The sequence below is a fragment of the Lipophrys pholis genome (genome assembly GCF_963383615.2).
Source record: "Lipophrys pholis genome assembly, chromosome: 19".
NCBI classification, from domain to species: domain Eukaryota; kingdom Metazoa; phylum Chordata; class Actinopteri; order Blenniiformes; family Blenniidae; genus Lipophrys; species Lipophrys pholis.
The window spans coordinates 16,266,286-16,288,322 of record NC_137647.1 but is presented as its reverse complement, the minus strand read 5'-3'; the positions used below and the strand labels follow the sequence as shown (position 1 = coordinate 16,288,322).

Here is a 22,037-nt window from a genome sequence, read left to right as displayed (position 1 = left end):
AAGTTGCCATATAATACAGTGTGAAAGCACTCTAAATTGCCCTCAGGTGTGAATGTGAGTGTGTGTAGTTGCTTGTGTCCCAGGGATGGACTGGTGACCTGTCCAGATGCACTCTGTGTTGGCCTATTATTGCCTGGTGTGTGTGTGTGAGTGTTTGTGAGTGTGTGTGTCTGCACCGCCCCCTCGCGGCCACGCTCGGTACCTGCAGTGCGCTGGCACGCAGACGGACGTGCATGCACGCGAGCAACAGATCCGAGCGCATGCGCACTTCATTGTTTTGACTGAAAATGCCGTCGGTTTCGAAAACGGCGGCCAATGCGTCTCCTCAAACCGAGAAACCTACCCACTATACGTGAGTAAAGCTGCTGCACTCAAACCACCGAGCGGCTCGTCGTGGGACCTCCAGGGGCGACGCGCAGCTCCGCGCGGCTGCATTTTGCAGCATTCCTCAGCTGTGCGTGCGTTAACAAACATGGAGCTTTTCCTGGCTTTGTGACTGCCTAACGTTACATAGCGAGCCAACGACGTCTGCGCTAGTGCAGGAAACACGCACGTTTTCAAGCGCTAAAACTGGCGGGGCGGTCGTTATCGGGGCCGCGTGCGACTCTTTCACAGAGTTGGCGGCCACGTGCGGGCAATTTGTTGAATATTATTCCGTCAACTCGGCGTGCTAAATGATTAGCCAGGAACTCGCTAACCCGTCTGCTTGTAAATAGCTCGGCCTTATTTTGAGTTCCTCTCTCGCTACGCACATTTATTGACGTACGTCCAGGAGCGTTGGACGTACGCTACGTTTGAAATTCTGCGTAGTGTACATCGAGAATAGCGAGCTAACGTTGATGACCCAAAATAATATATAGCATGGCCGCAAAGCAAACAGCAGCGTAACGCGACACCGCGGTGCACTTTTTCTTTGTTTTGGTAGAATTTTTACGTTGATGCACTACTTTTTTGTTGTTCCAGATACTTGAAGGAGTTCAGGACAGAGCAGTGCCCGTTGTTCCTCCAGCACAAGTGCACGCAGCACAGACCCTTTACGTGCTTTCATTGGCATTTTCTCAACCAGCGACGAAGGCGACCCATCAGGAGAAGAGACGGGACCTTTAACTACAGTCCGGACGTCTACTGCACCAAATACGACGAGACCACAGGCATCTGCCCTGATGGAGATGAGTAAGTCCCAGATTTAATCCGTGCATTCCTGCGGACTCCCGCAGATGTCAGCGTAAAGTTATTGGGCGGACTTAAGTCTGCTTTGTTTACATCGAAACCTGCAACTTTACGGATGTGTTTTACAGCTGTAATCCACACAGTTCAACTTTTACACTCCACGATCATGGTTTATTCTCGTTTGTTGTGTTTTGCTTGTGGATTTTTGCAAATCACAACACTTCAGACTTTGGGAAAAACACTCGTTAAACTATTGAACAATTGGCTTCTGAACAGAAATCAATCACTTCTCTGATATATCAAGACGATGCCTTTGCACTGTATTTGGTGACTGACATAATCTGAGTTTCATGCAAGATATGAAATGTTTATTTTGTGCGTTCATAGGAACATTTCACTTCCCGATTATTGTGCCAGATAAGTTTTTGTAAGTTTTAGTTCTTGCAAGTTCTGTGCTGTAAACAAAGAAAAAAAAAGTCGCTTCATCACTGAGTGCCAAATAAACTTACTCTAAATCTTCTTATCTTTTTACTATTGCTCTGGTTCCTGCTGTGTTGTTTCTTGTACAGCATTTAGTCACTGGTTTTAATGCTATTGAGGATTATCAACTATGTCCAAGCTGATGTCAAAACTTACCAGTTTCACTATGAACTGAGTGTGGGTCTGAAGTTGAAGTGTTTTTGTTGGATAATTAATTTGGAGGGGGGGGAAAGCTGCATCATAAATGTGTTCGGTTTAAGAAGTCTGATGCTCTGCTGTTAATATGCTTCTTCTCGGTATTGTACAATTATTTATTCGTGCTTTGACTTGCTGAATGTGGATGGTGTTATCTAATCTCATTAGATTGTGGGTAATTTCATATTAAATAAATTAAGACGTACCTAAATGTGTGTCTCCACAGTTTGTGAGAACTAACTGTGGAGTTTTACAGACTTCAAATTACTATTTGTTTCAAATTTTATTTGTAATTCACCTTAAAACAATTATATTGAATTGTACTCCTGCCTTAAAAAACGAGTGATTTCGGAACAGCCGATGTCTTTTCATTTTTCTGTTGATGTTGATTGATGATTGAATAACAATACTGGAGCTGAATGTTGCACTGAAAAATGATTGCGCGTTGATTTTGATAAATATTTATGTGAAATGTGCAATGAGTGGGTGCTTCTGCCTCTTTACCTACAAAAACACCAGTGTTCTATATTTGTTGGATATTTGATATTACTGTATTGTTTTGACAGTACTGACAAGTTTATCTTTTGATTCTACAAAACGCGAGTGACTCATGTTCTTGATTGGACGGCTGTAATGAAGAAGCACTGTGATATTTGTTTGCTTGATGGTGGTTTGTTAATCTTTTGTAGATTTCTTACAGTCTAAACATTCTGGGTGTGATTGTGATTGGACATGCTAAGCCCTGGAGGTTTTATAAGAGGTGAACATGACAGTATTGTCTGTCTGGCACAGTGCCTGTTATTCTCAGTGACTTTCCCATTTACTTTGCTGCAGGTGGTATCTTAAAGATGACAGCCTGCGTATATGTCTGGGTTTTAAAAATGACAGAGCATTTAATTGAAAGCTTGATAGAAATGGAATATTCAACTATTGAAAATTGAGCTGCAGTCCTCACAATTCCTCCTCTGCTAATGGAGGCTATTTTTGTATGACCTTATGTGTTGCTATAGCAACTGTTGCTACTCAAGAAAGGGAAATTTGGTTTATTCAAGAGGATTTATTGGTCGTGCATTTCTCCAGGCATTGCAAGTGTGTCGGCTCTGCATCCACAAGAGAATTGTTTTTGTAAAAAATGTATGAAACCCCGCTACTTTTTATTAAACAGATTCTCTCTGTGGCTTTTTAATGAACTCTGTGGAACATGTGCATGATACGGAATGCTCGTAGTAGGAAGACAGTCTAGTTAAAAACATATTGTACTTTTTCTATGAATCATAATTTGGGTGGGTCAGTCTTTTTTGTTGAACTTTTGTTATAACACTGAAATGCTGTCCTCTTGTTTCCTTAGCTGTCCTTATTTACACCGGACCACTGGCGACACAGAGCGCAAGTACCATCTACGATATTACAAGACTGGCACTTGTATCCATGAGACGGATGCTCGGGGGCATTGTGTGAAGAATGGCCTGCACTGTGCTTTTGCTCACGGGCCACATGATCTGCGACCTCCAGTCTACGATATCAGGTGAACTGCAATGCAGATACTGGCCTCCTCGCAACGGAACAGATAAATTGGTCCTTTAGACGTACGTGTGTGTGTGGTTAGCACTGTGGGTTTCAGGCTTTGGCTCTGTGTAGTTCAGATGAAATAAGAAACACTCAATACTCAATAAACACACTTTAGTAGGTTAGAGAGTGAGGAAGGTCAGCTAATGGGGGATTTATTAGATTTTATTTTTTTTTTTTTACAAGCAATGGACACAGTCTGTATAATCAATTAATTAAATTTTGTTGCTTTATGTGACGTTTTTATAATTGAATGGATTGTTTCGGATACTTCAGTGTTGACTAAAACATTTAGACATGAGGATTCAGCAACAAATTGAAAGTAATAAGTTGATGTGAAGTAGCAGAAATATCACTCCTCTGTCCTGCTGGGGAAGCGACTCTATATAAGATGTTATTTACATTCTTGTTCGCAGAGAGATACAAGCACAAGAGGCCCTCCAAAATGGACAGCTGGGATCAGGGGAAGGTATTCCTGATCTGCAGCCTGGTGTGCTCGCCAGCCAAGCCATGATTGAGAAAACTCTAACAGAAGACCCCCGGTGGCAAGGTGAGCGTCCCAGTGGGAATGTTACTGTTTGCACGCAAAGCTAAACAAACAACAGACTGTCGGAGCAAACTTGTTTTTCTGCGGAAAAGAGTAAAGAAAGTTAACATTATCATTGACTGTTCCTTTTTGCAGACACCAACTTTGTTTTAGCCAATTACAAAACAGATCAGTGTACTAAACCCCCAAGACTATGCAGACAAGGCTATGCTTGCCCCCACTATCACAACAGTAGAGATCGAAGGAGAAATCCACGCAAATTCAAGTACAGGTGAGCCGCAATTCCAAAAATTCAGTCATGTAGGTGACGAGCTGTTTAAAAGTCCTGTTTGTATTGAACGCAGGTCAACTCCGTGTCCGAATGTGAAACATGGGGACGAGTGGGGGGAGCCCTCGAAGTGTGACAGTGGGGACAGTTGTCAGTATTGTCACTCTCGCACTGAACAGCAGTTTCACCCAGAGGTGAGTCAACACTCCTCTGCTCTCGTCTCATACGTTTGTACTTTGCTTATTGCGCGAACCCTCTCGTAACCACAGGAATCATTTTGTTCTCCACTCTGTAGCTCCTTTGGTTAAATATCTCCTTGAAATTCTATTTGATTTATCCATTTTTTTTTTTTTTTCTTTATCCAAGATCTACAAATCTACCAAATGCAATGACATGCGACAAACTGGATACTGTCCCAGAGGGCCGTTTTGTGCATTTGCACATGTAGAAAGTAAGTCTGTTCATCCATTCATCTCTGCATGTTCTCATTTATTACTTTAATTCTACTCGGCTGATGGATTTAGTCTCAAGTCTGTCAAGGTTATTGTTATTGGGTGCTTCTGATTTATATCTTATATATTTCTTTTTTTTTTTTCGTGCTTTATTTAAAACTTTCCAGGAATTCCCTCGACGGAAGAGACCATGAGCTCTTTGCTTACCGCGATACAGTCGAGTTCCCAGTCCCAGCTGGGCTCTCAGCAGTACTCGGAGTGTCCCGTCTCTGAGTGGAACAGTGGAGGAAACTCCACCAACATCGCATCCAGTAGCAACGGACAAGTAGGAAGTGTATGTTTTTATGCTTTCTCAGTGTGATATGTTTCTAATACAAACCAGCTGTTGGATTTCCAGACAAGCCCCATCTTCTTGTTACAGCTGCTGCAAATCCACTTCAGCTAAAGCAAATCTGTTGTTGACATGTTGTTTACCTCGCTTCAACTTTTGTTGTCTTTTTGTTTTTCTTTTGTCCATATGTCATTTTTACTCCTTGTTTTGTTTCATTTCTACATTTAAAAAGAAGCTATAACAAGACTTGAGAAGCTATTCCGTAAACACAGTTAGTCTCCATTCAGTCTCAGTGGTTTTTTTTGTTTACTTTTATTATTTATTGATCATCATTTCATTAAGACCATGTGCACTTTTCTTTCTCAGGTTTCATGTTCTAATAGCGCCACTGTAACGCCAAGCTCAGGAAGCGACAGTTTGTTATCCCCAGTGGGATCCATCAGCAGGCCCAAATCCATAACTAATAATAGTTTATGTTCAGAGTCCACCACATCCAGTGTCTCGTCTCTGACGTCTAACTATCCCAAAGCTCCGGGTTTTGAACGTGAGGATCAGGTACACAGACTGCTCTCTTTACTTTAAGGAAGAGTCTCTCACACACACACACACACACAGACACACACAGACACACATGCACGTTTTTGTCTGTCATTCATTATTTGCCATGTCATTTTATTTTGGTCCTATTAAGCCCTGTTTTTGCATGAATTCCATAGTTTTTAGCTCAGTACATTGGTTACATGTTTGTAAAACTGCAGTTTTGATTCTTCCACATTTTACAATCTGGATTGGTGACAATTTACGCTCAAAACTTAAAGGCTCTGTAAAACAATAAGGAGTTACTATTTTGGTTGTTTTCTTTAAAAAAAAAAAAAAAAAAAAAAAGATGACAGGTTGATTTTTATTCATATATATTAATTTCAGGCACGTGCCATTCAAACATTTTGTACAATCACATACGTAACACAGTTTACATGCTTTGCTCCATGATAAGGTTAATTTAACTCTTTCAGGTTAAATTAAGTGAGGGAAAAGTGTGACTTGTGTCCACAGCAATTCCTGAAGCTTTACAAGGCAAACAGGATTTGTTTGCGTAATGAGTTTACACACTTTTCAATGCCATGCAGCAGGTTATTTCATCCAATTAGGTCAGAATAGGTCGATAAATGCCTCTACAGTCTTCACCAGTCACAGTAAGCTCTGTCTGGTAAAATAGTCAAACACATTCAAAGTCTTTCTTTCCGGCATCTGCTATCAATGTGTGAAATGCTGAAACATTGTGAGCTGTCTGCATGAAGAGGTTTGACTGAAGTTTGCCACCTCTCTGTTATTTCATCATCTATAGATTAAAAACAAAGGACAGCTAGATCAAAAATTGTTGGACCAAGAAAAACAGGTGGGTGATTAAACTGGTTACTTTATTGTTGATTTTCCAGTATTTTACATGTTTATCGAACTCCGCGTTGTGTTTTTCCCGCGCAGACACAAAATACTGTATTCTCCTCGGTGAACCCCCTGGCGACGAGCTTTACCTCCAGCATAACGTCGAGCTTGGCCTCCAGTATCGGCTCAGATAGCTCCTCACCCACCACCTTATCTACCATGAATGCAAAAGCCACTCCTTTCTATCCAGGGAGCAACACCGTGGAGTCCGTCATAGGTGAGTTCACGTTGAGCCGTCGGTAAACGGGCAGAGCCGACGACCAACAGGTCGTATTTTGTTGCAATATGTCAGTCAGATTTGTTCTGTTTCCCATCAGGATCCGCCCTGGACCTGAACTTCAGTGACATTAACGTTGCGTCTCTCGATAAGGAGTTAGAAGAGCAAGACAGCCATGTAGGACTAGCAAGTAAGGAGCTGTCGATTTGAAGTCCTTTCTGTTGTTCACATTCCCGTTTGTGTTTTTTAAAGTGGAGACCACACGTGTTTTCCCCCACCTTCAGGTCAAAGAGTCTTGGGTGGATCGGCTCCTGTTAACATTCCCGGCTCCCTGGCGCGGTCGTCGTCCTTCAATTCCTCGTCGTCACTGTCCACCTCCCCGCTGAGCTCCCTCTCCCAGTCTCTGTCGCAGTCCCTGCTGTCAGGGACGGTGTCTCAGCAAAATCAACCTTCAAACTTGTTAGCGAAGCAGGAGCACGGCCTCCTGGGGACACCCACCTCATCCTCCCAGAACTCCCTGGGTGAGTTGATCGCCTCAGACAAGGAGGGATCGGTTCTATTTCTCTCATCCTCATTTAGACCCTTTTCATCTCATTTTAATCAAGTTTGAATTGATTTCTTTTTTCTTAAAAAACTCAATGTGTTTAATATCAAGATTTTCAAGTACAAATTAGGCATAGCACTCCTCCACCTCCTCATTTGGCTTCTTGCACGCAGGTTTGAATGGAGGTGCCAACAACATTTGGGACTTTGTGAGCGGCAGCTTCTCACCCAGTCCGTCTCCAGTCTTCAGCAGCCTGACCTCCACAACCAGCAGCGCTGATCTGGCTCGCCTTTTCCGAGAGCTGGATGAGGCCAAACGGAAGATCAAACAATGGGAGGAGGCCTGGCACCAAGTCAAACAGGTCAGCATCGCTCCCTCGCTTCAATTCGTGGTCAAAGGAGACGTGTAGGAGGACAGTCCCTCGTATTAAGTAGCCATTTTTGGTATCGGGTTCCTAAAAGTTTCTCACATTGAAAGATTGTCTCTGCAAGTCCATGCAGCCCAGAGGAGGCTCGTCCTACACTTTGAAAGCATTTCCCTCTACGTTTCCATGATTTCCCTTATTTGGTCGTTTCTTTTCTTATCACAACACCGGTGTTTGTTCCAGGCCTGCGAAGCTTGCCAGAAAGATGCCCACGGAGCGAAGGAGCAGGCGAAGACGGCCGAAGCCGAGCGGCAACTGGCCGAGCAGAAGTGGGAGGAGACCGAGCGCAAGCTGAAGGAGCTGCAGGGAGACTTTGACGTGCTTTGTCGCACCCCTGGCACGCCGCTTCTACGTAGCTACGGCGAGCTGGACCAGCTCTCCCTGTCAAAGCTTCACTCCATCCAGAGTCAGCTGCGTAATGACCTAGACGTTATAGACGGGGTAAGAAAGCAGAGAGCACACACCGCATTTCATTTGTAGCACCTAGCGATTTCTCAGGCTCCTGATTCAGACCCAATGTTTGTGGTCAAGCATGCAAAAATTTTGAAAAGTCTGCATGAACTGAATTGTCCTGCGTTGCGGCTGATATCCGTTCTTTTCTTCCCCCCAACAGGTAATATATCAGCTTCAGTCAAAGAAATGTATAGTTTGCCAAAAGCATGATCGTTGCATTGTTCTGCAGCCTTGCCAACATTATGTACTATGTGAGAACTGTGCGCCTAGTAAAACAGAATGTCCCTACTGTAGAACAAAGATATTAAAGTGGTGATGTACAGTTTACTCCAGGTACTATTTAAAGATTAGCCCTTTGAAAAACTACTAATAGATATTAAGTTTTCAAAATGGCAATGTCTATTTCATACAGTGATTAAGTTACTTTAGGATTAAATGATGTTTGACTGAAACGGTAAATAGAATTATGACTAAATATTCTGCCGGGGATTTAGTTTAGTATTTTTTATTTTTTTTGTTTTGTTTTTTGCTCATTTTATGTCCACATTACATCAGAGAACCAGATAGCTTTTCTGTATAAAAGCCATGCACTCAGTATAGAATATTAAATTACCTTCAAGTTCTCACATCTTCAATCATCATGCAAAAGGAAATGGAAGGTCCATAGAAATGCCGAGAGCAGTCGTTTTTGTTTTTTCTCCCGAAAAAGCAAAAAAAATAAAAAAAATTCCAACATGCAACGCTGTCTTGACACAATGCACTTAACAATAAACCCCTCCAAACTCCGCACACTAAGGTGTTCACACTTTGGATCTCTTTTCCTGTTTCTGGCTGCTCCTGACCTGCATTTTGCCATTAGTGCAGCTGAAGCCCCCCCCCCCCACCATCCCGAGGCGGCAGCCGCTCCACTTTACGCACTTAAAGTTGCCCCCGAGCAAATGTAAAAACACGTAGGACTAAATCTGTTACCACTACAAACGGAGAACCTTCACTCCACTTTGACTTTTAATGGTCAGTTCTGGGCTGAAGTAGCACAGGCGAAGCTGCCAGAGACCACAGCACTCGTTTCAGCATTTCAGCTCCCGAAAAACTCACTGTGTAAACGTTGACAGACACACTGCCAGGAAGCGAGGAGCCGACGACTCCAGTGATCTCCAGCATAAAATGAGCAAAATGTCTTTTCTTTAGTTAAAGAGGAATACGACGGGTCAAAGATGAATTATGTTTTGGAGCTTCTTTTTTGGGCTCGTATCAAGAAACGGGACATGATTGTTAGTTTGTCCTTAAAACGTGTTTGTTTGGGTTCCGAGGGAAACGAGTGCAGCTGCAGTGTTTCACTGTGGAGCTTCTGAAAGGCCGTAGATCAACTTAACAGCAGCAGAAGCTTATATACAAATCATGGTTGTGTTAAACTCCACCAAGGATATTTGATAATAAACTAAAGTTTTGCGGCCAAATTATTGATCAACTTGAAACATCACGACATGGATTCCTGTGTTCCTCTTTAAATAAAGCCACAGTTCAATAATAAACCCCTTGAAAAAAAAAACATTTTTTGGATCATTTTCCAATAAATCCAGTCAAGCATCATTATCTTGACCAACTTTATCTGAAGATATTTCTTATTGAAAAGCACTTTGTTGACCTGGGACTTTATTAAAGGGTATATAGAAATTTGCTTTAAGCTGCTTTGTAGGTATTTCTTTTGTGTCTTTTTGGAAGATTTATACTTTTTGTTTTCTACATGAGCTAATGTCTGAAGCTTTTTGTGTGTGTGTGTGTGTGTGTGTGTGTGTGTGCGTGCGTGCGCGCGTGTGTGTGTGTGTGTGTACTGTGAAACATAACTGTAATATTTCATGTTTCCTGGCATGGTTCTACATATTAAGATTTCATAGAGAGAGAAACAAAAGACTTATTAATAGTTTGTACTTTCATAGTTAGATTTATAAAATTTCAATCAAATAAGTGCAAATTTAAACTGCATTTTTAGGCATAACCAGCAGCTGTAATATCAATAAGGCACATGCTACATGTTAAGGCTATTATTCAATCAGTTAGGCTTGTTCTTTTTCTCTCGTTTTGTAGAAGTTTCTATAGCCTATCCATTAGAGAAGCATGTATTGTATTTGCTCAAAGCCTGAAATGATTTTTTTTTTTTTTGGTAGAACTCTATCTTCTTGAGCTTGTCTAGAACATATCGGCCTCTAACTCTGAAGTGCCTTGCCTTAGTTCGAAAAGGTAACCCGTAGAATCGTCGGCAAACACAAGTAGTCGGAGCTTGTGCACAGGTTTCTGCAAAAAAAACAAACAAACAAACCTGTATTTACCTTGCAGAAGTCCATCGACATGTATTTGAGTCTACGTTCGTGTATATAAAGCAGTAATACGCCAGTGTATTTGGCCAGAATCCCATCACGTATTTCTGATAATTGAAGACGGAACATTTTGTCAGTGCCTGTGTCCTGACGCCCCCCCCCCACACCCCACCCTCCCTCCGCCCACTCATTCCTTGGTTGTGGTGCTCTATCGGTGCAGTTCCAGTCTTTGAAATTAGGTTTTTCAATTCAACGTTTGGGAGTATGCAAACAAGAGGACACATGGATTTGTATAGCAACGTATATTAAAACAAAAACCACCCAGTTTGTTTTCTTGTAATAACTCCGCAGTGAATGAAGAATTCCATAGTTACCTTGCAGGCTGGATTTTTTTTGCTTTGGATGACCTTCTACTGTGTTAAAAAGAAAAAAAAAAAAAAACAACTTTTTATTCTTGCTTTAAAATTCAGTAGAAATCTTGTATCTCCAGGTACACGTTTTGCTACTTCTAAATATAGAGGGGGAAAATGCATTGTTTACATTCACACAAAATGACAATTCAAGCAACTCAGAGGAACAATATCCGGAAAGGTTAAGGTGTTTTCGCATTGTCATGATTATATACGGCATAAAAGGCAGGCTTTAACACTTCTGGTATTGCATGTTATGCGATATGTTAACCAGCTACAAAAAAACAAAACAAAAAAAAAGACGAGTTCGCACTGTGTCACACTGCCAGAATCTTTGTATTGACTTATTTTAGTGTAGTTAAGGCTTAAATAAACTAATGCAAGCTTCGCTGCTACTGGACAAAAAAAAAAAGGTATTAATGTAGTTTCTTGTTATACATTTAGATGTTTTGAATGTCGTTGTGCATCCACAGCTCAGAATCTATGAAATGATCTGTCTTCTGCATCGAACTTAATGACTTCCTTTGGTTGAATTGTTTCATTTGTAAATTCTTTTGAGTCGAAGTTTCAGTACTTTTGTAAAAATTAAAAAAAAATTAAAAAAAATCACTTAGAATGATGTCATAGGCCTGTACTACTGTAGATTGTCCCCCTTTTTTTCTTTTTTCTTTTTTCTTTTTAAACTGATTGAAGGTAAATGTGTTTTTGTTTGCTTCTTTCCATTTCTTACCCCCCCCCCCCCCCTCCCCCACCCTCGTACACTGGACAGCAGTGTGCAGTGCAGCTAATTCACAGGGTTCTTTGGTCTGTTTTCTTTTTTGCCTGTGAAGCGAACGAAATTAATGATGTCGAGTGTAAAGAATCTAAAACAAAAAAACCGAACCAAAGTGGTGTTTTAAGTAGCTGTCCAAATATGTATTATAAAGGGAAATTATAAATTGTTTTTTTTTTTTTTTTACCCGGGAACAGAATCCAGTATCAAGCGTGTCGTTTAGTTGGACGTCTCTCTCTGTCCGGTCTGAAGTTGGAAGTGACAAATCAGAGCGGCGAGGTCGCGGTCGGGTATGAAACAAAGAATTGTGTCGCGTTTTCTTGGACTTTTCGTTCGGTAAAGGTCACATTTCCTCCTCGGTGAGTCGGCAGCAGGACTACGCCAGTGGCTTTCGCTTACAACATTAATGGACTTGCTGTAGGCCCATTTTATTTGCAGTTTTACCAAAGACCTTTATTGTTGTTGTTGTTTTTTTTTCTACTACATTTCATCATTTCTTTTATTTCATTAATATAATTTTTCTTTTTTTTTTTTAAGATGTTAATCACCTAGTACCTTAAAGTAGATCATTTTCATTAACGGTAATTAAATGGCGTCTTTTTCTATCTGAAGTCACTTCTCGTGGTTCCATACATGGCGGTCACAATGCATGGGGGGGTCGGATCCTTACAAAATGTGTCTTGTGTACATTTTGGGTTTTGTGTTGCGTTTGCGTTGGCATTTAATGGCAGGTCGTGCAATACTGGCGAGCGCACGGTTCCAGTGTCGGGTGTTAATTGTCGTCTCCAGTGAAGGACTGTCGAGGTTGAAAGGCGTTTGTGCTTCTGAAGTGGCCATAAAAGCTTCACTACAGGACCGTTCTGAAGTACATTTTCTTTGTTGTTGATGTTTTTTTTTGGTTTGTTTTTTCTGGCTTATTGTTCTGGAAATCGACCGGTATACGTTGTGTACTGTTCTGAAATGCCTGCAGTGACTGTAAGGTGCTTTTTTTTTGTTTGTGACGGGACAGATGATTGTGAAGCATCGATGGCAGATACAGACTTAAATTCATTTCCGACTGAGTTTGGTTTGTTCGCCGCTCTCAGTTTGTCTGTTTCTCCCCCGCCCACCAATTCAAGTTTTCTATAAAAAAAAAAAAGAATCAATTGCTGACACGGTTAAGCACAGCCTATTTCTTTCTATTTCTTCGAGATTTGTTCGATTTTTATCTCTTTACGGACCAACTACACTTCCAAGTACATCTGTGCCTTTAATGATTACACAATGTTAATTGATTGAAGAGGGGGATAAAAGAGAAAAAAGAAGAAAAAAAAAAGTTGAATTAGAATCAAAATTCCAGTGCCTTACAATCTTTTTGTGGACCACAATGTGATTGCTAAATGTCCCACAAAACAGTCTCATGGGATTCTCTTCACTCTCCAGACAACATCAGGCAAAAAGAAAAGAAAAAGAAACTCTGTCGCAGTCTGTATTTGCCATACATTTCAAGGAATGCAGCGGTTTTATCTCAATCTGGCACCAAGAACCCACATGTTTGTAAGGAAACGAGGAAAAGCACCAAATAGGAAGAATCTTGTAAATGAACTGTATTAGATGTATCATTATGCTCTGCATTGGAATAATCTATTTTGCATTATTGTTAGTTGTTGTGTCTTCTTTTGTTTTTTGTTTTTTAACATTCTAAAAATGGAGCCAGAAGATTTATGCAATCTTGTACATGTATATGAATATGATGACGTTCACATTAAGTCAAATGAAATACTAGTACAAAGTCAAAGGTAAAGAATCTGAATGTGGAACCGCTCTGTTCCATGTCCTTCAGCGACTTTTGAGTAGAAATGTTATTTTAACATTGACGCCCTGAAATATTGAATGTATTGTTCTAAATTAGATATTCAATGAATAGGTCACTGGATATGGCGGAGCGCAGTTAATTGAATATGATGTAGCATCTAGTTGTGAAACTGCTATTCAATAAAATTTAATAGAACTAAAACGAATGCAAGTTTTTTGAAGTTTCTATTTGTCAGCATATCGAGAAAATCTTAAGGACAGAAATGTATTTTTCTCAGGGTCAAAACCGATTTGATAGCGAATGTGTTCAATCTGAGGAGGCTGCACTTCGTGGGATTAGACATTATTTATAGATTAAAACGATATGTCCCTTATTTTGTGACGAGCCGTATGGATACGTAGGAAATTCTATACTGATAATTGTAGAACTTATTCTGTTGGTCTATTGATATTTTTTGGGTTGTGAACACAAAAAAAAAACAGGTGCAAGTCTTAGAATACTAGATGTTTCTTTTCTATATTGAGGATTGTGTACTGCATATTTACTGTAGTGTATTACTAGTTTGTTAACACTTGTTAAATTGTTACACTACAGGTATGCAATGGTTTACAGAGTTCACAAAATTATTTTTATCATCTTGAGAATTAAAATAATTTTTCATCTGAAATGTGTGAAAATGGATTTCTTGTGTCAAAAAAAAAGCAAAGAAATAACAATTTCTGCATTCTGTTGTTTGAACGAGATTTATAGAGATCAGAACTGTAATACTGCAGTATATTTTGAGTGCATTAAGACTCTTCAAACTCCTCATGGTAAATAATATGTCTGATAGACATACTGATAGATATAGTATGACAGGGTCATTAGACCTTTTTCCCACAAAAGAAAAAGTAAGATTCCTTTATAATGTTACACTTTAAACGCTTTATTTTAATGATTTAAAAAAAAAAAAAAAAAGGTTTCTACTTTAAAAAACACTTTATAATCTGAACAATCGCATGTTCTCCCCTCTTCTGGCTGGCGTCCTTATAAACACTTTGGTGGGAATAAAGTTATGTCAAATGACTAAAATGAAAAGTTTGCATATTAGATAAGCATTCTCAAGTCAGCCACAATCGGTTCTTCCTTGGAGAGCCGTGAGGAGACAAGGCGGCCGTACTAAAGAGGCGTCTTTCAAGGAAGAAAAGTGGAAAAATCCCATGTACGTAAGTTTTCACGGCTGTTGCCATGACGCTCAAAATGGCGCTCAGGTGCTTCCTGTTTGCACTGATCATCCTCGAGCTGTTTCTGCAGCTTCATCGGAGTCCACCTGTGGTGAATTGCGCTGATTGGACATGATTGGGAAAGGCACCCACCATCACTATATGAGGTCCCACAGTGGACAGTTTATGTCAGAGGACAAACCAAAGCAGGAAGTCAAAGGAATTGTCTCGGGGCACAAATCTGGGGAAGGTTCCAGAAACATTTCTGCTGCTTTGAAGGTCCCAGTTAGGATGTTTTTCAGCGCCAGGAACATGGAAACTCGTCAGGATAGAGGGAAAGATGAATGCAGTGATGTACAGAGACATCCTGGATGAAAAAAGCTGCTCCAGAGCGCTCCGGACCTCCTCAGACTGGGCCGGCGGTTTGTCTTTCAGCAGGACGACAACCTGACGCACAAAGCCAAGCTACCGAAGACGTGGCGTCAGGACGACTGTGAATGTCCCTGGGTGGTCCAGCTCTGAAAATGGTTGTGCACTGACACTTCCGGCTGGAATCTCTGCCAAAGGTGCATCAACAAAGTATTGAGCAAAGGCTGTGAACGTACAAGTTTTTAATTTTTAATAGATTTGCAAAAATCTCAAACTTTTTTTGAAAACTTCACAAATTGGGTGTTGTATGTAGAATTCTGAGGTGAAAATGCAATGAATCCATTTTGGAATAAGGCTGTAAAAGAACAAAATGTTGGAAAAGTGAAGCGCTGCCGTTCACTTTCCAGATGCACTGTATTTCCAGTGCTCCTGGTCCAGCGCACTGACTCTTCCTGCCACCAGGTGGCAGCCTTACCCTCGGCAGCTGCCCCGCCGCCTCCAGCTGGGAGGACACTGTGCTGCATGTTGGAGCATTTGAGGGTACGAGCAGGCAGGCAGGCCAGTGGGCGTTGTTGTTCAGGGTGTCTGATGTAAACAAACAAGCAACGGAACATTCACTTTGTGCAAGATTTACAAAGGTCACCTGGAACCTGGAGCCTTATTACAACATGCGTCCCAAAGCTCAATGAATGATTAAATCATTCGAAGGGGCCCGTGCTGATTTCAAAATGGTGAATCAAGGGAACTTTTGAATCCAAAGTGACATTACCTATGAAGATGAGCGTTGTTATGATCATGTTACCGCTTATTAATCCACACCTCCTCCGGACTTCGATGCCACCGAGGCTGACTGCAGTACTGTCAGGGTGAGTTTGTACAAAAACACAAAATAATCTGAGCGACATTGTTTAGACTTTTCACTGTGTTTAACACCAGAAGGTTCTAATAAAATGCTGAGATTGTAGTCATTATGAAATCTTTACAATAAAGAATAACATTAAAGTTAAAATGTAAGTGCTATTTTACCGGATTATATTGGGTTGTACCAGTTCTTGTGTGATGATGTTGGTCTCGGCACAGCAGAGGCCCTCTGGGGGAAAAAACAAAACAAAAAACCTTTTACACCCTCAATTGCTTTCCAATGTGATCACTGGTGCTTTGACTGTGTTCTACTATGTCATACATCCGCACAGATGAATCCTCCTGGCCTAGCAGCCTCTTCACAGCTTTATGTCCCTGAAGGCAGAACGCCACGGAGGAGCGGGACGACGGGTTCTGAAGGTAGTAGAGAGGGATGAACAGGCCCACCAGGGTCAAACTGAGTGTTTGAGCCAACAAAACATTCCAGACTCTCGCTTTGAGCAGTCACACAGAGAGTTTAGCATGACTCTAGAGTCTTAATCTCCACTAACTGGGCATATGTATCGCACGCAAAAAAACCTCCCCGAAATCATCTCTTGTTGAAAGGAGAAGAGGGAGCCTTGTCTGAACGCCACTTGGGGGTGTGGGTGACATCAGAGCATTCAGGTTATGAGGGTCATTTGGCAGAAGGAGCTTCCTCAGCAAAGCAGAAGCATCAGCCCCTCTCAGAGCGCACACGAGAGCAGGAGATGACGTCAGTGCCTCCACGCTCTCGCCAATCTCTCATCTCACTCATGAGGTCTCAAACCGAGCAGCTCCAATCCAGTGTGTCGTTCGCCATCTAGAGTGTCGATTACAAGGACATGGTTACCGTCAAACCTGTGAAAACATTTCTCTCAGACAATTTACCGAGTTTCTACCTGACTAACAAGACAACAGGTGCTCAGCAAATTCTTTATTTTTTTCCCAGTATATGCAGTTCTTCAAGTTTACTATTAGGATCTAGACAAATAAGCAGACAACAATCATAAGATACTTTTTTTTTTTGCAATTTGTATAACTTGGGGAGCTGATTCATGCTGTGGCTATTTATAACTCCAAATATGTCTCGTACCTGATTACAAGCCAAAACTGTGTTGCTGCACATTTTGCTGACCCGAGCTCGAGGCCTGCTCAGTTCAAGACGGTTAAAAGAAAAAGCTATTTTCTTCTAACTGTCTTGAGCGGGATCTGTCTGAACTCCGCAGGGTGTCCTCCACGCTGTCACGTAGTGCTAGAGCTCTACAAATGCAGCAGAAAGTGATTGACTATAACACATTTAAAACGAGTCGTGACTGTGCACTATTTCCTGACTCTCTCGAGGAAAAAAAAAACCCATGAGCACAGCCTTCTGCGTGATTGACTGGTCAGTTGATCGGAGTGGACGAGAGGTTCATTCTGATATCTCGGGTAGCAGAACATGTAGGAAAGTAGTTAAATTCATCTCCAAAGGAAGTGCATAAGAGCCTCAAAGAGTACTTATAAGTACTGTTGCAATAAGTAAAATTACAGTCATTAAAAAGAATGCGCGTGAAAGTGCATGAAAGTACTACTTAAATAAATTTTAGTGATTATTAGCATTTGATATAATCTCTAAGTTCAAACCACATTGTTCAGACAAACAGTACGGTACATAAATACCACACAAAAGCAATATATAGAGTGAATTTAATCTGTTAGAAAATGAAGTTTATGCCTATGAAAAGTATGAAGTAGTTTACAAAGTGTACTTAAGGATGAGTGTTTGTTGATTTATAACAACAATCCAGAAACTAAAGGCCACTAACCTCGAGTTCACTTTGTTTCCCTGAAATGATGACCAGGTCTTGATAAATCCCCTTTTTTATCAGGCTGTGGCGACAAGACAAATCATTTTGTATATTTTGATGGTGGATGGTCATTATTTTCTAAGTTAAATAAACAGTTGTGTACCTCCAAGGTTGACCCACATTAGAAGAGAGACAGAGTAGAAGTTACCTTGAGGAAATCAAAGACAATGATTGGTAGAAATGGTTTAACTCTCTGAAATCGAATTCCTGTAGGTGCATGGATTAGTACCGGTATTCATTTCTTTATATTAAAATAAAACCCAACTAAATCAGGACATATCGTTTATGTGCGGATGGTAAAGACTGCAGGAGTCTTGGTTGCCCCTGGCAACAGGAAGCTTCCAGGGCAGGTGAGCTTCAACTCCTCCCAGTCCTGCTCTCTGGGTGAGTTTTGTAAAAACAATTAAAATTCAAAACATATAATCAAAACAAACACAGCTCAAACGCCATCAACATTTGACTCTGCTTTTATTTCATCTCCCTATAGCAAGCAAATCTACAAAAATAGTAACTCTCACATCTTGTCAGTTAATTCTAATCTCTAATCTCAATATTCACTGTGGATTGATTCAAACGTTTTCCCATAAAACGATGAGTCTTCCTCTGTTTACATGTACAATTTACACAACTCCACAAAGCTAAACCTTAAGTCCCCAGATTTATTTATCACAAAAGGCATCTAATGGCAAGATAGTGTTATGTAATAGGTGATATTATGTAAGAAACTGAAACGCACACAGAAGTACTACAATTGTATTGCTGAAATCAGAGTTGAAGAATTGACATTGTTGAAAATATAAGGTGTCTCCTCTGTATGCCAATGAAATCCTGAAGGCCCGCAATGTCCCCTCTAGCAGCTTTGGAAAGGTTCACTGTCCACATCCCGAAGGTCTTGACCAGCTACGCCTGTCGGGCTGGTGCACGTTATGTTGTTGTATATGGTGATGGTGGAGTCGGGTTCTTCGCCCTCGGCGTGGGTCTCGACTCGTCGAGGCACCACCTGTGGACTCTTCAAGCTGTAGTTTCTGAGTGGGAGGGAGCCGCAGTCACATTTCCACTGGTTTCCGGAGAGCAAAAGTTTTTCCAGAGTGTCGGGGAAGTCGGGCACCATGCTGGTCAGGGCGTTGGCTCGCAGGTCCAGGTAGCGCAGCTTTGGAAGTATCTGCTTTGTTCCGTTCTGCAGAAACTGCTGACATTCGTTATTGGACAACAGCAAGTACTCCACATTCATGAGGCCAGAGAAGGTGTCAGTATTGATAACCTCCAGCCGGTTGAAACTCAGGTCCAGTCCCAGCAGACCCACGAGATCCGCAAAGCTCTGAGGCTCCACAGCGGAGATGTTGTTGTGTTGCAGGAAAAGTCTTCGTAAACCGGAGAGTCCAGTGAAAGCTTGAGCTGTGACCCTTGTTAGACAACCTCTGTCCAGATGTAGGCTGTGAAGCTTTGACAGACCTTTGAACATTTGGTCCGGCAGACTGCGGAAGCAGCTCCCTGACAGGTTGATGACGGCGACGTGAGAGAGGCCCGCGAAGCTGCCCGCCTGGGCCTCCTGCACCTGATTGTGTTCCAGCTCCAGGACCTCCAGATGGCCGAGCCCTTCGAAGATCCTCTCTCCGAGACTTCGGATCTTGTTGTGACTGAGCCGTAGCTCTTCCAGGTATTGCAGATCACGGAAAGTCCTGGGCCTTATCGCAGTGATTGAGTTGTTGGACAGGCGCAGCACATGAAGACTGTGCAGGCCCAAGAAGGTGTCGTCATGCAGAGAAGCCAGTTTGTTGTTGGTCAGATCCAGCCATCTCAGTGATTTCATGCCCACAAAAGCTCTCGGTACCAATGTCACAATCTGATTCTGGGCCAGGTACAGCTTTTGCAGTTTGGTAAGTTTCACAAATACATTAGCTTTGATCACCTTGAGGTAATTTCCCGTCAGATCCAACTCTTTAAGCTCAACGAGATTTTGAAAGAGCTGTGGCTGCAAGTAAGCGAGTCGGTTTCCTGCAAGAATCAGCTCCCGTAGGCCCTGCAGGTCTTGAAAAGCTGCCTCGGGCAGGACGGTTATCGAGTTCCATCCCAGATTAAGAAGCCACATTTGTGAAAGTCCGGCAAAGAGTCTCTCCTCAATGCGACTGATCTGATTGTTATGCAGACTTAGGGAGGCGAGGTTCGGTGTGCTCTGGAAAATTGTACCTGGCAACACGCGCAGGCGATTCCGCTCCAGGTGAACGTGCGCCAGTGTCTTAAGTCCCCTGAAGGCCTGTGGGTCAAGGGTGCTCAGCTGGCCGCTCTGCAGGTTCAAAAAGTCCAGGTTGGTAAGCTCCCTGAAAGACGCCGCCGGGAGTGAGGTAAACAGGTTTCCGTCCAGCCAGAGAGAATGAGTCGGCGGCGGCATGTCGGCCGGTACTTGTGTGAAGTTGCGAGTGCTGCAGTACATGTTGAGCTCCAGGCTGTAGTCATCGTGGAGACAGGTGCAGCCCTTCGAACAGGGAATGGGCTCTTCTGTCGCCTTCACCGTTGCCGTGTCCGGGTCTGGCAACACCAGTGACGTTCCCAGTACCCACACCACCAACAGCACTACAGTTTGCATCCCAGCTGTGGATGGAACAGCGACATGAAGATGTGAATGCTTTGTCAGTTCTCTCATGAACATACAGCTCCTTAAAAAAAAAAAATCATTATCATTGTTGAAAGACACTTTGAAGTGTAGAGTTTTAATACAGAAATCCCTGAATTGGTTTGCCTACCTTAGATCTCAGTGGTCCTGCTGTGGAATACTGAATGACTGATCCTTGTGCAATTGTTTGTATGCAAATAGAAAGTCTGCCAAGCCCCCAAACGCTTTTTTTTTTTTTTTTTAAAGTCCACTGAGTGAATGTGCCTTATTAACCCATTCATTTCCATTCAACTTGACAACAAGGTTTCATGAAGACACTTCTTTTCCCTCGACGTTTCCCCTTGAGGTTTCTTAGTGTTGAGGTCAATAATCCCAGTGACAGAGAATTCATACCTTCACTCTTCATTCAAACGTTTGCATACACGGTTGATTGCTTAAGGTAGCCATTGTACTGATTTGAAATTCTGACCATCCTACATAAATCAACCTTGGTTATTTCTGTAATTTTCATTCCTACCAAATGATCAGTTGCATGAGAGCGTCCCCAGGATGGCCTTTGAGTGTTTACTAAAGCCAAGGTCCTGCCACTGAGTGCATTTACTGTAGATTTTAACTGATATACAGTGGCAACAAGATAAGATGAACCCAGTGCACTTGACCCTTGACTGAATTAATGGCTTTTTTTCTATCTGCCTTTTGTATTCTACCACTCGGTGAAATAAATATTTTGACATTAGCGTTTCACTTTTTTCACTAAAACAATGTTGCCGATACTTTCAGTTTGGTGTGCTATATCTTTTATGCCTTTGTGTATATTGCTTGTGGCTGCATGTGACTGGCACTCTCCAAGAAATGGCTCATACCAAAGTAATCTACCCAAACCTGAGACATTACCTCTTTATTCTCATTTCACTCCCACTGGACAGTGCGAGATGAGTCCAGTTTCAGAGGTCTATTTCCTAATCACATCTGTGATTGTAATGACTAACTTTGTGTTTACTTTTTGCCTTGGTATCTTGGTTCTGTAGAAAACCATGAACTGGTCACGCTCTAAAGGGCAACCAAATCTAGATAATACTATCCAACACACATTCATAACACTGTGGAGAAACTTTATGTTTAATATGGCGACTCAGTTTGGAAGGACGAGACTCAAACTGTGATCTACTTTTATAGTGAATAAGGTTCAGCAGCCTGATGTTACATGTTTATTATGTAATAACCAAGGATGATTTTGCTTTACATTGTGTAGTTAGTGTGTGTGTGTGTGTGTGTGTGTGTGTGTGTGTGTGTGTGTGTGTGTGTGTGTGTGTGTGTGTGTGTGTGTGGATGAACTTAATTGCAGTCCAGTGCTCAGTGTGGTTATAATATTTGAAAACTTTAAATGTATCGACTGAATATGCTGCTTTTTAAAAACCTCTTTTTCCTGACTCTTTTTGTTCAGACCCACATTTTTGTGTGTATTCTTAATGACATACAATGTTGTTATGTCTCTCCTAGAACATCCATAATATGTGCTTTTTGGACCTCTGCTTACTAAGTTAAATGGAGAAATTCATTAAATCGTAATTGTTACTTCTCTTGCCAGCAGAGGGCGCTGCAGGTCTGTTGTCACATCGTGTTGTGAAGGCTCGGGATGCCCTTGGCCAGAGAAGCACACTCCTGAGAGTCTGATCAAAACAGTTCACTCAAAGATCTAATGAGTGTGAGCAGAATGGCAAACACGTCATTTTAACATTGGGCG

At 41.8% G+C, this 22,037-nt stretch overlaps 2 protein-coding genes across 10 annotated transcripts; one reads left to right on the top strand and one right to left on the bottom strand.

Annotated features, from left to right (window-relative positions):
- Positions 1 to 248: 248 nt before the first annotated feature.
- On the top strand, positions 249 to 14,316 carry unkl (unk like zinc finger). Of its 8 annotated transcripts, none has more exons than XM_080488902.1 (16): positions 249 to 352; positions 964 to 1,173; positions 3,194 to 3,370; positions 3,828 to 3,961; positions 4,094 to 4,229; positions 4,303 to 4,420; positions 4,593 to 4,677; positions 4,846 to 5,012; positions 5,376 to 5,564; positions 6,355 to 6,405; positions 6,492 to 6,669; positions 6,770 to 6,859; positions 6,954 to 7,190; positions 7,387 to 7,574; positions 7,821 to 8,078; positions 13,010 to 14,316. In XM_080488902.1, exons 1-16 carry the CDS (start codon positions 288 to 290, stop codon positions 13,178 to 13,180), a joined length of 2,454 nt encoding a protein of 817 aa, XP_080345028.1. In that variant the 5' UTR covers positions 249 to 287; the 3' UTR covers positions 13,181 to 14,316. The 8 variants fall into 8 exon arrangements, with proteins under 8 accessions (XP_080345028.1, XP_080345029.1, XP_080345027.1 ...); XM_080488903.1 differs by lacking the exon at positions 13,010 to 14,316 and adding an exon at positions 8,251 to 10,819; XM_080488901.1 differs by lacking the exon at positions 13,010 to 14,316 and adding an exon at positions 8,251 to 10,819 and having other exon boundaries at positions 6,749 to 6,859.
- Positions 14,317 to 18,133: 3,817 nt separating this feature from the next.
- Positions 18,134 to 20,463, bottom strand: igfals (insulin-like growth factor binding protein, acid labile subunit). 2 transcript variants are annotated; one of them, XM_080487117.1, is made up of 2 exons: positions 20,424 to 20,463; positions 18,134 to 20,336 (listed from the first exon to the last, which is right to left on the bottom strand). In XM_080487117.1, the coding sequence occupies exon 2, from the start codon at positions 20,327 to 20,329 to the stop codon at positions 18,533 to 18,535; it is 1,797 nt and encodes a 598-aa protein (XP_080343243.1). In that variant the 5' UTR covers positions 20,330 to 20,336; positions 20,424 to 20,463; the 3' UTR covers positions 18,134 to 18,532. The 2 variants fall into 2 exon arrangements, with proteins under 2 accessions (XP_080343243.1, XP_080343244.1); XM_080487118.1 differs by having other exon boundaries at positions 18,134 to 20,271.
- Between the last annotated feature and the right edge of the window lie 1,574 nt (positions 20,464 to 22,037).